Source organism: Gossypium hirsutum, chromosome D01 (assembly GCF_007990345.1).
Source record: "Gossypium hirsutum isolate 1008001.06 chromosome D01, Gossypium_hirsutum_v2.1, whole genome shotgun sequence".
NCBI lineage: Eukaryota > Viridiplantae > Streptophyta > Magnoliopsida > Malvales > Malvaceae > Gossypium > Gossypium hirsutum.
This window is the reverse complement of record NC_053437.1, coordinates 39242414-39257552: the sequence shown is the minus strand read 5'-3', so window position 1 is coordinate 39257552 and position 15139 is coordinate 39242414. Positions and strand designations below refer to the sequence as shown.

Below are 15139 nucleotides of genomic sequence, written 5' to 3'. Positions count from 1 at the left end.
GTCAAGATAAGCTTTGCTTTGGAAAGGTATTGAACTAGATGATTATGAATGAAATCTGGTCAAATAGGCATATGTTTAGGTATGTTGTATGTTTGCTTTTGAGGTGTCTTGTATGGCATATTGGTTGTATGGAATTAATCTTTTTGAATTGGTCATTTCATGCATGTTTTGGTAAGGTTTCGAAGCTTTGAAGTTATGCACAAAATACTTGTAGGTACATGTTTGGGTTGGTGATGGAAATGGCTTGATTTTGGCCAATTTCTTATCCACGTGGCCTGAGACATGGGCGTGTGACTCAGTCGTGTGTGACACACGGCCATGCAACACACCTGTGTGTCCCCTGTACGTTTTGAGGATTACAAGTCAGGCTGTTACAGGGCCTAGCACACGGTCTGGCACACGGGCATGTGGCTTGGCCGTGTAACCCAACTTTAAAAGTTACACGGGCACAGACACAGGCTAGGATACGGCCGTGTGTCCCTATTTCGATTATTACAAGACTTGAGACACGAATGTGTGTCTCAGCCATGTGAGTCACACGGCCATGTGACCCCTGCAGTTCAATTTTTCCAACTTTTTCCTAAATGTTTCATTTGTTTCTGATTTAGTCCTGAATTGTTTCTAAAGTATTTTTAAGGCCTGGAATGCTCGAATAAGGGACGATATGCATGTAGCTGAATGAATTATGCTATGTTTATATTAATATTTGGAAATGTATGTTTTTATGTTACGTTTTTACGTTAATATGTTTTTATGTTACGTTTTTACGTTAATGCTCTGTAACCTTATTCTGGTGATGGATACGGGTTAGGGGTGTTACAACTTGTGACACTAGCTCTCCTTGTATGTAGAGTGTCATATTTAATTCATCACAAAATGTGTTAGCATGTACAAGTAGTTAAGGCAGGATGTTTTGAGTATGCTATAAGGCATACAAAGGTTTTGGAGTAATCCATAAAGGATCAATCACCTCAATGATATGTGGAGACATATCCTATATGCTATTGACTTGTATTAACAATGAGTATTTTATCAAGGGAATTTGCTCAAGTTAGTACAAAGAGTTGCAAGACTAACTAAAGGCAGACACCGTGCTACTCCTTTTAACTAAAATGAGATATATGGCGAAATGATCGAATTAAATATAAGTATTGGGCACTGAAAGGCTATGTCAAAAACTACATTTAACTCTTCTAATAATCAGAAGTCATTATGGGTTGTTGATCCCGCTCATGATCCAACATAATTGTAAGCATAATGGGTAATACACGTTTATAGAATTTTATAAATTAAAACAAGATGTACTTAATTGAAAGTTTAGAAAAGTTCTAGAGATTTATGGTGTAAATATCTAAGAGTTGGTTAAAAAAGCCTACCGTATATAAACAACTTACGCCGCCCCAAATAGCTTTGAAGAAATTTTCTTTGCGATTTTGATTTAAGCTTGAATGTCACGATTTAGAGATTGAAATCAATGAGATTTGATCCACATGATCAAATAGCTTGCACTATTTCGGTAAAGTAGATTTTAACCTTGATTTTTTTAAAATATTTTTTATATAAATAATCAGTATCGTTTAGAGTTTGATATAGGTACAAAAGTTGAGAAAATATTGAATAAGATGATGAGCATCCTTGTTGGAGGTATGAAAATTCTCTTTTACTTGTTTTCATACGTTAATGATGAGCTAAAAAAAATCAAAATAATGTTAGTAGAATCTGTTAAAATTATACATTTGTCTATATTTGTTAAAAATCAAAATATTGTTTAAAATTTTAAATAAATAAAGGATTCATCCATACAATTTATTAAGCACTGAGATTAAAATATCCTGCTTTCTTATTAAGCATTGCATACCTGAGTTCATTACTGAGATGCCAAATCCATTCAGAAACTTTAATTCTATGGTACAAATTAAACGGCACAGCATTGCACTGCACTATAGTCAAGTCATGGATTTGGATTTGCATTGCACACTTTATCAACCCATAAGTATTTATTTATAAAGTACAAACAGGAAAAAAGAAACAAGGGATGGTAGTTAGGAGATCAGGACCATTTAGCTAAGAGTGACATGGAAGCTGCCCCGAGAAGGAGTGAAAGATTTGATCCAAGCAGCAATTTTAGACTGGTTTGCATTAAAGGGTTCATGAAATCTACCCCAAGTAGGTCAACCAGTGACATGTAAATTAAAATTCCAGCGGAAAGGGAGTTGAAGATTCCTTCCACCACTAGGGCTTTGGGGCTATTCTCATTATATATCTTTGATATTCCCATGCCTAATGCTATTCCCATTGGAGTAGTCAGGGAGAAGATAACTAACATCATTGCAATGGCTCTGCTCTTGAATTTTGCCTGCATCCCATGTCATCAATCCATTATCAGCATAACAGTCATTATTTGACAAATATTAATATTCCTCCACTACTACTCTACTTTTACTATAGCTACGCCTTCAGTTTTCTCTTCTACTATTATCATCATCATTATTAAGAAGAAATCATTTTTCCCAAAAGACGAAATCAAAATGGAAAATATAGTAAATTAAAGTTATTATTATTATTATTATTATTATTATTATTATTATGTGAAGATGCAAGTAAGCCTGCTGATTTATTGGACCAATTTCTGCATGTTGTAGTATACACCCTACCGTAACTCATCTCATCCATACCCACATTTAGGGGTGTTCAAACTTAGATTAAAATCAGATTAACCGATCGAATTGATTTAATTCAGTTAATAGGTCACTTAACCAATCTAGTTCGGGTCGGAGGTTGGTTAAAGATTTTTTAGAATTTTGGTTAATTGTTAATTCAGCTCAAAATCGGGTAATTAACCGAACTTAATAAATAATATTATATATTATAAGTATTAGGCTATTTTAATTCAGTTAATTCGGTTAAATGAACATTGTCAATTTATTTTTTGATATGTTTTATACTTGTTTTAACTCAAAAAAAATATAAACTTCAGTTAATTTGGTTAACCGAAATATTTCGGTTCAGTTAATTATTTTTGAAAAAATTTTGGTTCAATTAACTATTAAAAGATTAAAAAATTCGGTGAATTCAATTAACACTAGTTCAGTTCGGTTAATCGTTTGAGCACCCCTATCCACACATGCAAATTATCTTTTCCTGTTCAACAAGAATAATATAGTATGTGGTTATTTAAACCAAAAAATAATTCTAGTCTTACATTTAATTTTTATTTTTCTAATCTTTAAATTTATATTTTTTTGTCAAACCACATCAAAATGAATTCAAAAGTTTTTTTTTTTACTTTGTTGACATAGCATACACGTGGATTATCACGGGATAACACGTCAATATTTAATTAATTTTTATAATTTAACAAGTTAAAAAAATTATAAAAATTATTTTAAAAAATAAAAAAATTAAAATTATAAAAATTATTTTAAATTTTAAAAAATTAATTAAATACAGACATGTCATTCACGTGGCAATCCACATGTAAGTCAGCAAAGTTAACAAACATTAATTTTTCATCCACTATGGGGTGATTTGACAAAATAAATGCACGTTAAGAGCTAAAAGAGGCGAAAAATTAAATGGAAGACTAAAATGACTTTTTTAAGTTGGAGGACCAAAAAAAGTCATTGTGTCTTATTTATTATTATTTAAGTATATAAATATTATACTTAAATTTTTTAATTTAGTATAAGTTTGGATGGGCGGTGCATTTACTTGTGCTTAGTGTAAAAACAACAGTGGCAGTGAGATTATATACTCTAACGATACTGTAGCGTGTGACAAAAAGTAAGCTAAACGTACTGCACCGCCCAACCAAACCCAGACTTAGTTGATGTTAAAGTTAATTGGACACTAACTCAATTAAAAGAAAAATGATTAAATAATTATTTTTATAAACTAAATTATATTATTAGAGAAATTTTACTTTTTTTAAATCAATAAAAACACAATCATAAAATTTTAATTTTTAAATTTTACCATTTTAACTAAAACTTTATCTAATTTTTACATTAAAAAAATTACACAGCCCACATTAATGTTGTTAGATGTAGGTTTTGTATAAAGGTTTTCATCATGATATCCAACGGCTGATGATAATAAGTGAATGGAGAGAATTATATTTTGTACAACAGTAGTGCTACAGTACTACTATTAATTGTTTTTTCAATTGATAAAATGAAAAAGCCAACAACTTTTCTCCCTTTGAATTGAGAAATGAGTAGAGTTGAGAAGAGAGTTACCTGAGAGATGCAGCCACCAAGACCCATGCCTTCAAAGAATTGATGGAAAGTCAATGCTGCTACAAGAGGCTTGATTGTCGTTGCACTTTGGGATGCACCCAATGCCACTCCAATTATCACAGAATGAACTACAATCCCCACCTCCAATACCTACCATTCATTGCTATCTTTTACCAGATGTGTCATTTTTAATAATATTATTTGCTCAGCATACATACATACACAACTATTTCCCACTCAATTTGCATACATTACATCATGAAAACCATAAATTACCTTGTAACACTTACGTTTGGTTAGAATGAATGACTTGGCAGAGAAACTGGATGGTACCTGTGAAATAATACGTTGGGTGATCATAAGATGATGAGATGATTCGGCAGATCCATGAGCATGATCGTGAGTGGGATGCGTATGAACATGAACATGTCCCTCATGCTCCCCTAACATCTCCTCATCACCATTCACCGGCAAAGCTTTGTCGAAATGGGAACTCTTACAGAAACTTGTCGCAAATGTATCCATCATCATTGTGAGTATAGCAGAAACCATGGCCAAAAAGCCGGTGAAAGGGAAAACCCCCCAAGGCTTTTCACTAAGGCAAGGGCTAGTAAAAGACTGGTATGCATCCGGAAGTATGTGTACAAAAGCAGTGGCAAGTATCACTCCACCCGCAAAGGCTTTTATCAGAAAGAAAATATTATTTTGGGGTCCAAAAGTTGGGATTTTCTTGGCCATAATTGGTAGAGAAACTCCTACAGCCCCGGCCATCAAGATTGATGAAATTGCCACAAATTTGTATTTCAAAGCCTTGGTTTTGTTGCCCGTATCCTTTGACAACACCTCATTTTCACAACTACACTCTGCAGTGACCAAGACAGGAAGGTAAAGAAGACAAATAAATAGAGAAGAGATAAAGGAATGCTCCTTCGTCTTCATCTTACATGGCCAGTGGAGAGATTCGTACTAATGTATGTTGATATTTGACGATACATACAGAAAGGAAAGAGAGCAATAAAAACTGGATTTTAATGGTAAAGCTAATAGGATGAAAAACACTAAATAAATAAAGATGTTTAAAATGGCGACATGCAACTCCATGCACTGTGCAAGAGACTGTGTTTGGTGTTGACAAGTGTATGGTAAGTGGACTGAATGGCGACATTATGAGAAATCCCAATAATGAACTAATTCCTTAAATTAAGCACCTTTTTCTTAGTAATTGATCTCTTGTCTTTATGCTCTTAGTAGACGGCACATCACCCTCTCTGCCCAATGTTGCGATTTTAGGACAAGCTTTCTTAATTTGTGAAAAGTTGTATGTTGGAGAAACACCTCTTCGCCTTCGTAATTTATGAAAAGCTTTATTCCAATTCTAAGTTGAACTATTATTCTCCAATTTTCTACCTAACCAGATTTTGGCTAAAATGTTAGAATTTGAGATTTTGAGCATTCAATTTCAAATATTAACCTAGTAAACTAAGCGTGGATGAGTTAATTTCAGTTAATTTAGTTTAAGTATAATTATAATTTTAGTTTTTAATGTTTGTTCTTTTTTTTTAAATTAATTTGGTCATTTTTTTAATTTAATTTTGTCATTAATTTTTCAAGTCAAATAGTTTTTTTTAAATGAATATATTGACTAAAACATTGAATTTTTTTAACCGATGTTTGTGTGTCAACCTATGACATATTATGTGTACCTTATATTAATATGGTATTATTTGTATTATATGTCAAATCAATAAATAATCTAAAATCTAAAAAGAAATTTAAATTTATAAAAAGTTCATAATTTTTTTTAAGAAAAAAAGGCATGAAGTACATTTAGATTAATATGAGGATTCTCGTGTTTAAAAAATTATTTTAGTCAACATTTTAATTAAAAACTGATTTATTTCTTTTTGAAAAGTTAATATTAAATTCAACTCCTTTAAAAGGTTGAAAACCATATTTAACTAAAGAAAATGACTAAATTAACAAATCAATATTAATATTGACGATTAAATTCGCTATTAAGTTAATTAATCTATTGCTTGTAATGAATGATTGATTTATAAGTCTCATGCACTTATATAAATAGGTTAATTCAATTTATTGATTAAAATGATTATTTTTATGATAACTGCCTACATAATTATAACTTATAATTTTCGTCAGCAGTTTGCTGGTGCACATTTTCCTCCAGAACTCGTGTTCTTATTATAATTGATCGTGGGCCTCTTCTATCTCGTGCAACGCGAGTGCCTTCTCCAACTACGATTGCAACTTGCCTCTTAATTTATGAATATTTGATATAATTTTTAAAAGGTAACTTTAAAAAAAATCAGAAAATCAATTAAATTTTTATAAATAATACATCAACTTGAGTTAATAAAAAGAATAATTTGATCTCTTTCACTAATAAAAATCATCTTTTATTTAAATTTATCGTTAACCATGATTGATGAAAGGTATAAGAAGTTGACACTTGACATGTTATGTGAAATTTACAACAAGTAATTTTATAAAATTTAAAAAAATAATTATTTTTTAAAAAATTACATTCAGAATGCATCTAAGTCTATATGTCCACACTCATTCTAAAAGTGATTATTAAAAAAATCATTAAATATATTTTTTAAAATGGTAAGAAAAATATAAAATTGTTAAAATATAAATAAAAATTAAAAAAGTATATTTATAATGAATCTAGACAAATGTACATCCCCATTCATTTGAATATTTATTTATATTTGTCTAGATTCATTTTAAACGTGGTTATAAAAAATCATAAAATATTTATAAAAACATAAAAATTAATAAAATTGTAATAAAAATAAAATAATTATAAATAATTATTAAAATATTCCACCATCACTAACTTAGAGAAGGCTTTGCTTGTTATTGACTTCTTGTGTTACAAATGTAAATTCTGCTTTAATGATACAGTGTGTGGATGCAATGGTATCATGTCTCGAAACTTGTCTAATATGTCTCAAAACCTCTACCCAAAAATACATGAATTGCAAGAAAATGTTCTTATGGTCTCAAGACTTGTTTTTGGTGCCTTAAAATATAAATGCAGAAATGCACAAACATAACACTACAAGTCATGCAAATGGTCCCCTATATGCTCCAAAACATGTATAACATGTAACCAAATCATTCCACACATAATTGACATATGAAAACAAGTTTAAAACACAAGATTTCATAGCATACAATGTAATACTCCAAAATCCCATTACATCTGACATTGTTCTGAGATTAGATAAGTGAAAATTTTTTAGGATATTGGATGAGATAAAGAATTTTTATGAAAGAAGAATTTATATTGGAGATGGAAATGAGGCAAAAAGGACCAAATTGTAAATTTTGAAAAGTTTGAGGACTAAAGTGGAAATTTGACCAAAATAAGGAATGTGAGTTATTATTTATTAATTGAAAAAAGAATATGTATTGGTGTGATAAAAATCACTTTTTGGGCTAAATTGGAAAGAGTGAAAGTATAAGGCCTAAATTATAAATTTCTCATTTTTATCGAAAGAAGGATAAAAGTTTAAATATCATCACCCAAAGAGTATTACCAACTATTAAATATGAATTATGGAGTTTGAGTGATTAAATGCCACTTGTTATGAAGAAATTGTGCCTTGAGGCAAAATAGGGTAAAATGATAATTTTGTCACATAAGGGTATTTTGGTCATTCCCCTAGAATTTTATTATGGAAATATTTTTTATAAGATAATTGATATTTTGGATTAATATGATCATTGGATGTGATTAATTTGGTGAGATGAAATGTGAACCACACAATTTTTAAGTGGCCTTTGACCAATTTAGAAAAGGGGGCAATAATCTCCCACTCAACCTTGTTGAGCCAACCATGGAAGAAGAGAGAAAGTCTCTCTTTTCTTCTCTTTGTCATTTTTCTTAGAATCCCACCATAAACACCACACACAAACTTTATATTATTGCATAAATCAACTAGAAAACTCATCTTCAAGCTTAAATCCACCTTCAAAACCCCCATTTTCAACAAGGGTTTTTAGGGTTCTTGAGAGAGAAAAATGAAGCTAGATAGAGAAAGTTGGAGCTAGACAGAGAAAGCTTTCATAAGGTAAGAAATTATGATTTCCACATCTCTTAACTTAATATTTGATCTTGGTTATTATGAGAACGCTTGGGAAGCACTTGCGCTAATTTTGGTTATATTTTTGTATGTATAAGAAATGAGGAAATGCTAAGAAATGGAAATTTCAAGCTTATTGAATATTGATTTATGTTCTTACAAGCTTGATTTTGAGATAATGTGTATTCACGAGGTAAGTACCCTTAAATAATCATACTTATTTTATGCTAACATGTTTAGGAAAAAATTGATAAATTTGTGAATAAATATGAAAATTATGTTGTAATGTATGTGTGTAAATTCTATGAATTAAAGTTATGGCTTAATAAGCTTTAAATATAAAGTGTCATAATTCCTAGTAATATGATGAAAACTTGATTGCCATGGAATGACTAATAAATGTGATCGGTGACTTGTGAATAGGCAATAAATGTGTCGATAATGAGGTAATATGCTAATATGTCACCAAATATAATTATGTGATTAATTTTTTAATTTTGAAAAGATTGTTAATAAGGTCAACATGTTGCTATAAACATGATTTTAATATGTGGTAACATGGTGTGGCCTTAATTAGAGGCTTGACTATATGTGAGGTTATAATGACCCCTTTATGAGTTTAACTATGTATAGGATGATAGTTTTATGAAATGGTGACCCTCCGTTGGTATGAATTTGTAATAAGAATAAAGAATATTTTTTATGGCTTATGTTAATAATATAGAAAAATGGACATGTTTATAAAGTCTAAATTAAAATATGAATTTGAACATATATGTGAAAGCACTTAAAGTGCCTCTATATGAAATGTGTATATATGTGAGGCACTCAATGTGCCTATATGTGTAATTGGACAATGACTTGTATATATGATACTTTAAGTCTTATGAATCTTCAAACTCTGAAACTTCTAATATGCCTCCACATAGATGATAAGTTTGTGATTGGCCTTGATTAATATAAGTTATTCATGATTATAATATGTCCTAGTAAACTTAGTGAAATAGTTAGGATATGATTTTCATGCCATGAGGGATTTAGATATGCATTTTAATTGTGATGTGGAGTTTTGTTCTGATATGGAATTCTGTTCTAATATGGATTTTTGTTGTGATCTGGAGTTCTATTTCCTTCAGGCCTTGCACTTATGTGCACTCTTTTTTGCCTTTGGTATTAACACTTCGGTGCTCTCTAATGTTTTAGAGGATTAGTACTTATGTGCTCGATGGTGTGCTTTGGAGGATTACCACTTATGTGCTCTCTGGTATGTTTGGATGGAGACTCATGCATCTAAGTCATTTTTCTAAAGTTTATATGGGTGAAATATATTAAAATCTTGACAATGAGACTTGCCTACGGAAAAGGAAGATGTGATACAAAGTCAATGCTCGCAAGTCCAGAAAAAGAATTGAATGAAATGCCAACATTCCAGTCCAAGAAAGTTAAGTTTGTGTTTTTGTTTTTTATCTCATGCATTACATAACTTTTTTTATCGTTTGTATGCATATTCATACTTGTTATGTATTGTTCATGATTTTATATGCATTGGGGACAATGCATCCCTTAGGCTTGGGGGTGTATTGTGCATCTAGGTTGCATTTTGTATTTAATATGTTCATTTTGGTATATAGGATATTTTTCCATAACATAATAACTATTGAAATATTGTTTTACCTATAATAAGTATGGTTCTTCTTTATGATGTTCGATGATCAGCTTAAATTTTTTCTTGATATACCTAGAATAGGTAATAATGGATTGGGTGAAGTTAGCTTAGGCTAAGTTGTTTGGAAATTAATTTCTAAAAATGGGATGGCCTATACTCTAGTTTTTGGTTTTTTGAAATATAATAAGTGTTTTTAATGCCTTTAGGGAGTTTTGAAACCAAAAATTAGTTAAATTGCTACGGAATTTTGCTTAAATAAGTATGCACTCCAATGCTTAGAGTTGCTAAGTAGGTCAACATCACTTTGTTTGCTACATAGTGCTGTTGATTAGAAAGGAAGGTCTAAGTAAGAGTGTGTGATATAATTTTAGGGACATTCCGCTATAGCAAAAGAATGAGTAGCTAAGGATGTTGTTGTATGCTCCATCCATCTTTTTAGTTAAAGGTCTTAACTTCCTGAGTGACTTTTGGTTTAAATTGTGACATGATGAGGTACTCAATGTAACAACCCAATTTTTAATGGTGACGGAACAGTGGTTCAGGACCAAAAATTTTCGTCGTGTAAACTCGTAAATATTATTTTTAGAATATTTGTGAAGTCATTAGAGTCATATTAAAATTTGGTTCGGAAATATTAATGTCTGGTTAGTTAATTAAAGAAAAGGACTAAATTGAAAAAGGTACAAAATTTAGTAATTAGTGCAATTAATTGATTAAATAGCTTATTTACTACATGAGGAGGGACCAATATAACAATTAGTCCCTAATGGACAATGTTGGATGGCAAAAGGAATTAAAATGATAAATTAATGTGATTTTAATGGCAAAATTGTAATTAAGTTAAAATTAAAATAAAACAAATAGAATTAATTGCTGTTCTTCTTCATTTTTTCTTCTTGTTAACCGAATTTCCATGGTTTTCTAAGCTAGGAAGATCGGCCAAACTAATCTCCTTGCATGTGAGTGATTCTCTTACCCGTTTCTTGTAATTTTTATATTTTTGATATCATTGCAACTAGGTCAAACTATCCCGTACCTTTTTTTATTCTGTTAAAAATTTTGGAAGTTTCCATTGATAAATATTTATTTTTTTATGAATACCATGTATTTAGAGCTTTTATTATGTTATTTGATGAATTTGTAAAATGATTTTTGTTAGATTTTGATTTTAGGATTAAATTGTGAAAATATCAAAATTTTAGGGTTTGATAGTAAATTTAAGGTTAACTGCGGGATGTTTAAGGGCCTAGCATATTTTGATAAAATATTTATTTGAGAAAAATGGTTAATTTGATGAATTTCAAGTTAAGGGACTAAATTGCAAGAATTGTAAAAGTTTGGGGTAATTGTGTAAATTCAAAAAATAAAGGGTATAAATTATAAAATGAATTGGAATGTGCAATTTAAGCTGATAATTGAGGAATTCTATATTTTAGATCAAGTTTCTGAAGATACTCATGGAAAAAGAAAAATAGCAGAATAGCCCCTAAACTTTTGCAACTACTACAATTCAGTCCAGGTAAGTTGGTATGGTTAAAATTTAATATTTTTATACATAGGTGATTGGTATTACATGATATAATATATATGTTCCATTGTTGGAATTAAATCATTATCTGAGTTATAATATTGAATTTGATGTTCGGTTTGAATTGAACGTGGGATAGAGTACATTCATGTTTTGGTGTGGTACGAGGGTTTGGAGTGGAGATGGTATTGGAGGGAGATATCAATATATTACCCAAGTTTATCGAGGTTCAGCATTTTTTGCGAACTCTCACGTTATACTTTCTGTTTGGCGTGATTTGGGTGGATCAACTCTTATGAGCTTCTGTCTTGTGTGTTTGGTTGATCTGACGATGTACTCTTATCCGTAAGTCGTTCTTCGAATGGTAAATCTTGGTAAGGTAATTTGTTTAATGAATTCTGAAAGATTTTTTATTTAATGTATATTGATATGAACATAGATGAATTCATCAGTTGAAACTGTGATGACAGGGAATTCTCCTTGTTGATTATTATTGTTTGAACTGTTGTATTTACTTCGGTAAGATTATTCATTTAATGCGTCAAACTTACTAAGCTTCATTAAGCTTACTTGTGTTGTTTAATGTCATTGTAGATACTCAGAAGGTTGGACGACCAAATCAACGCTCAAGTTACACTATCCAGCTTAATTCGGTAGTTTTTGGAATGTTTGGTTCGTTTTATATGGCATGTAATACGCTTTTGTGTTGTTATTAGTAATGTTTTGGGATATGCATGTATTGAGTATGATCTTTTGTGCAAATGACCAACTAGTATGATATATGAGAATGAGGTATAGTTTTTATGCTAGTATGAAAGGTATATATATTAAGGAAATGTTGTGATTGTGGTACATTTGATAGGTATTTTGGTTAGGTATTGCTTGAATGAATTGATGAATTGAATTGATGTTTATTTTGATGTATAATTATATATACTTATGGTACCAATGACGGTACATTGGTTAGACACTTATTAGGTTGGTTTTGGTGTGTTTTTGGCTCGATTAATGTCATTTTGAATTGGCATTTTGGTTGGTATTTGAGTTTCTTAAGGTCCAAGCAAACTTGAAATGGTAAACTTGTTTTCTAAAGTTTATTTTGGGTCCACACGGCCTGAGACATGGGCGCGTGTCCCAGCCATGTGTGACACATGACCATGCGACACAGCCGTTTGTCCCTTGTAGGTTAAAGGCATGCAAGTCAGGCAGTTACACGACCTGGCACACGGGAGTGGGGCTTGGCCGTGTGACCCATGTCAGTGAGTTACATGGGCTGGGACACGATCATGTGTCCCTATTTCGAATGTCCGCACGGCTTGAGACATGGGCGTGCGTCTAGGCCGTATGACCCTTGTAGTTCAAAATTTTCAAGTTTTTCCTAAATTTTCCAAATATTTGTAATTTAGTCTCGAACTGTTTCTATAGTATTTTTAGGGCCTCGAGGGCTCGATTAAGGGACATTATGAATGTGTTTGAATGAAATTAGAATAAGTATTATATTGAGGTATGAATTGTTTGGTTTACTGTTCTATTTATTCGGTAATGCTCTGTAACCCTGTTTCGGTGCCAGATACAGGTTAGGGGTGTCACACTCAGCAATTCGGTGTATGAAAGGTATATATATTAAGGAAATGTTGTGATTGTGGTACATTTGATAGATATTTTGGTTAGGTATTGCTTGAATGAATTGATAAATTGAATTGATGTTTATTTTGATGTATAATTATATATACTTATGGTACCAATGACGGTACATTGGTTAGACACTTATTAGGTTGGTTTTGGTGTGTTTTTGGCTCGATTAATGTCATTTTGAATTGGCATTTTGGTTGGTATTTGAGTTTCTTAAGGTCCAAGCAAACTTGAAATGGTAAACTTGTTTTCTAAAGTTTATTTTGGGTCCACACGGCCTGAGACATGGGCGCGTGTCCCAGCCATGTGTGACACATGACCATGCGACACAGCCGTTTGTCCCTTGTAGGTTAAAGGCATGCAAGTCAGGCAGTTACACGACCTGGCACACGGGAGTGGGGCTTGGCCGTGTGACCCATGTCAGTGAGTTACATGGGCTGGGACACGATCATGTGTCCCTATTTCGAATGTCCGCACGGCTTGAGACATGGGCGTGCGTCTCGGCCGTATGACCCTTGTAGTTCAAAATTTTCAAGTTTTTCCTAAATTTTCCAAATATTTGTAATTTAGTCTCGAACTGTTTCTATAGTATTTTTAGGGCCTCGAGGGCTCGATTAAGGGACATTATGAATGTGTTTGAATGAAATTAGAATAAGTATTATATTGAGGTATGAATTGTTTGGTTTACTGTTCTATTTATTCGGTAATGCTCTGTAACCCTGTTTCGGTGCCAGATACAGGTTAGGGGTGTCACACTCAGCAATTCGGTGTATGCTCCATCGTGATTGTCAAGTCAAAAACAGTTGTGTGGCATGACTAAATTCCCTAATATGGTTTCCATTAAAAAAAGAAAGGAAAAAAGGAGAATAAATATATGAAAATGTGAATAAATATATTTTGATATTGGCTTAAAGCAAGTGACTTCCTTTTAGGTAACGAATGAACTAAGTGAATAAAAATATATTTGCTATAGGACGAAAGAAAGAATGCATGGGTACTTAGGAAATTTTGTTTTTAAGGAGAAATTTTTGCACTGCCTTTGTTGAACAAATCTTTGACATTCGAATCAGTTTTAGGAAATGGGAATATTGTTGAGAACAGAGGTATAAATTGTTTTTCGAATAGCTAGGCAGTACAAGAAGTTATTTTTTTTCGCCAAGGCAAAATGGGTGCATTTATGCATTCGGTGTATTTTGCTTGAGGATAAGCAATAACTCAGGTTTGGGGTGTGATAACTCTTCAAAAGTGTTATTTCATGCCTTTAGACCTAGCTAATTGCTTGTACTTAATTACATTTTGTTGCATTTTAGGACATTTTAGTTAGCATTTTTAATAGTGCATTAGGACTTGGATTGCGTTGGAATTAGGTGCATTTAATCGCTTATGGTGGAGTTTTTTGTGTGTTGGTATGGCAGGAACAAGTTTTAGAATAAGGAAATAAAGGAGTAAAGTTTTGTCAGGGAAAAAGTGCAAATAGTTTGCCAGCACGGATGCCTTGACAATGCTGAGAAGACCAAATCAACATTTTTCGCGTAACAATCCCCGTTCAAATTCAAACTTGTACCAAATAAATCCCCCTAAAAGAGGAGAAGATAATCACAAGCTGTTAGCCGACCCTAGCCTAATCTATCTATAAAATTCGATGAAGGGCATCTCACAAATGGTAGAAAAAAAGTGGGAGAGATCCTTAGGCGTGAATAAGGGTTTGACTGTGCAAAGGGAAGGAAGTCAAAGGTAATCCTTCTTAGCATATTTAGTTGTTTATTTCTTTGTTTACATTCTATTCGAATAAACACTCTCGTCATTACCATTACATTTCTGCTCTCACTTTTGCTATAGCATTTCCAATTATTCATCAATTCCATCTATCGCATACATCATCATTCATTTGAATTATCACTGCATACTTACCATAGATTTACCATAGCATTAATTGCATTTTATTACAATAACTTGACCA

The 15139-nt window shown here is 31.8% G+C and overlaps 1 protein-coding gene across 2 annotated transcripts; it reads right to left on the bottom strand.

The window, feature by feature from the left end:
- Window positions 1–1817: 1817 nt before the first annotated feature.
- On the bottom strand, window positions 1818–5288 carry LOC107921146 (zinc transporter 1). 2 transcript variants are annotated; one of them, XM_016851021.2, is made up of 3 exons: window positions 4572–5288; window positions 4239–4388; window positions 1818–2356 (listed from the first exon to the last, which is right to left on the bottom strand). In XM_016851021.2, exons 1-3 carry the CDS (start codon window positions 5175–5177, stop codon window positions 2051–2053), a joined length of 1062 nt encoding a protein of 353 aa, XP_016706510.1. In that variant the 5' UTR covers window positions 5178–5288; the 3' UTR covers window positions 1818–2050. The 2 variants fall into 2 exon arrangements, with proteins under 2 accessions (XP_016706510.1, XP_016706509.1); XM_016851020.2 differs by having other exon boundaries at window positions 4515–5269.
- Window positions 5289–15139: the final 9851 nt, after the last annotated feature.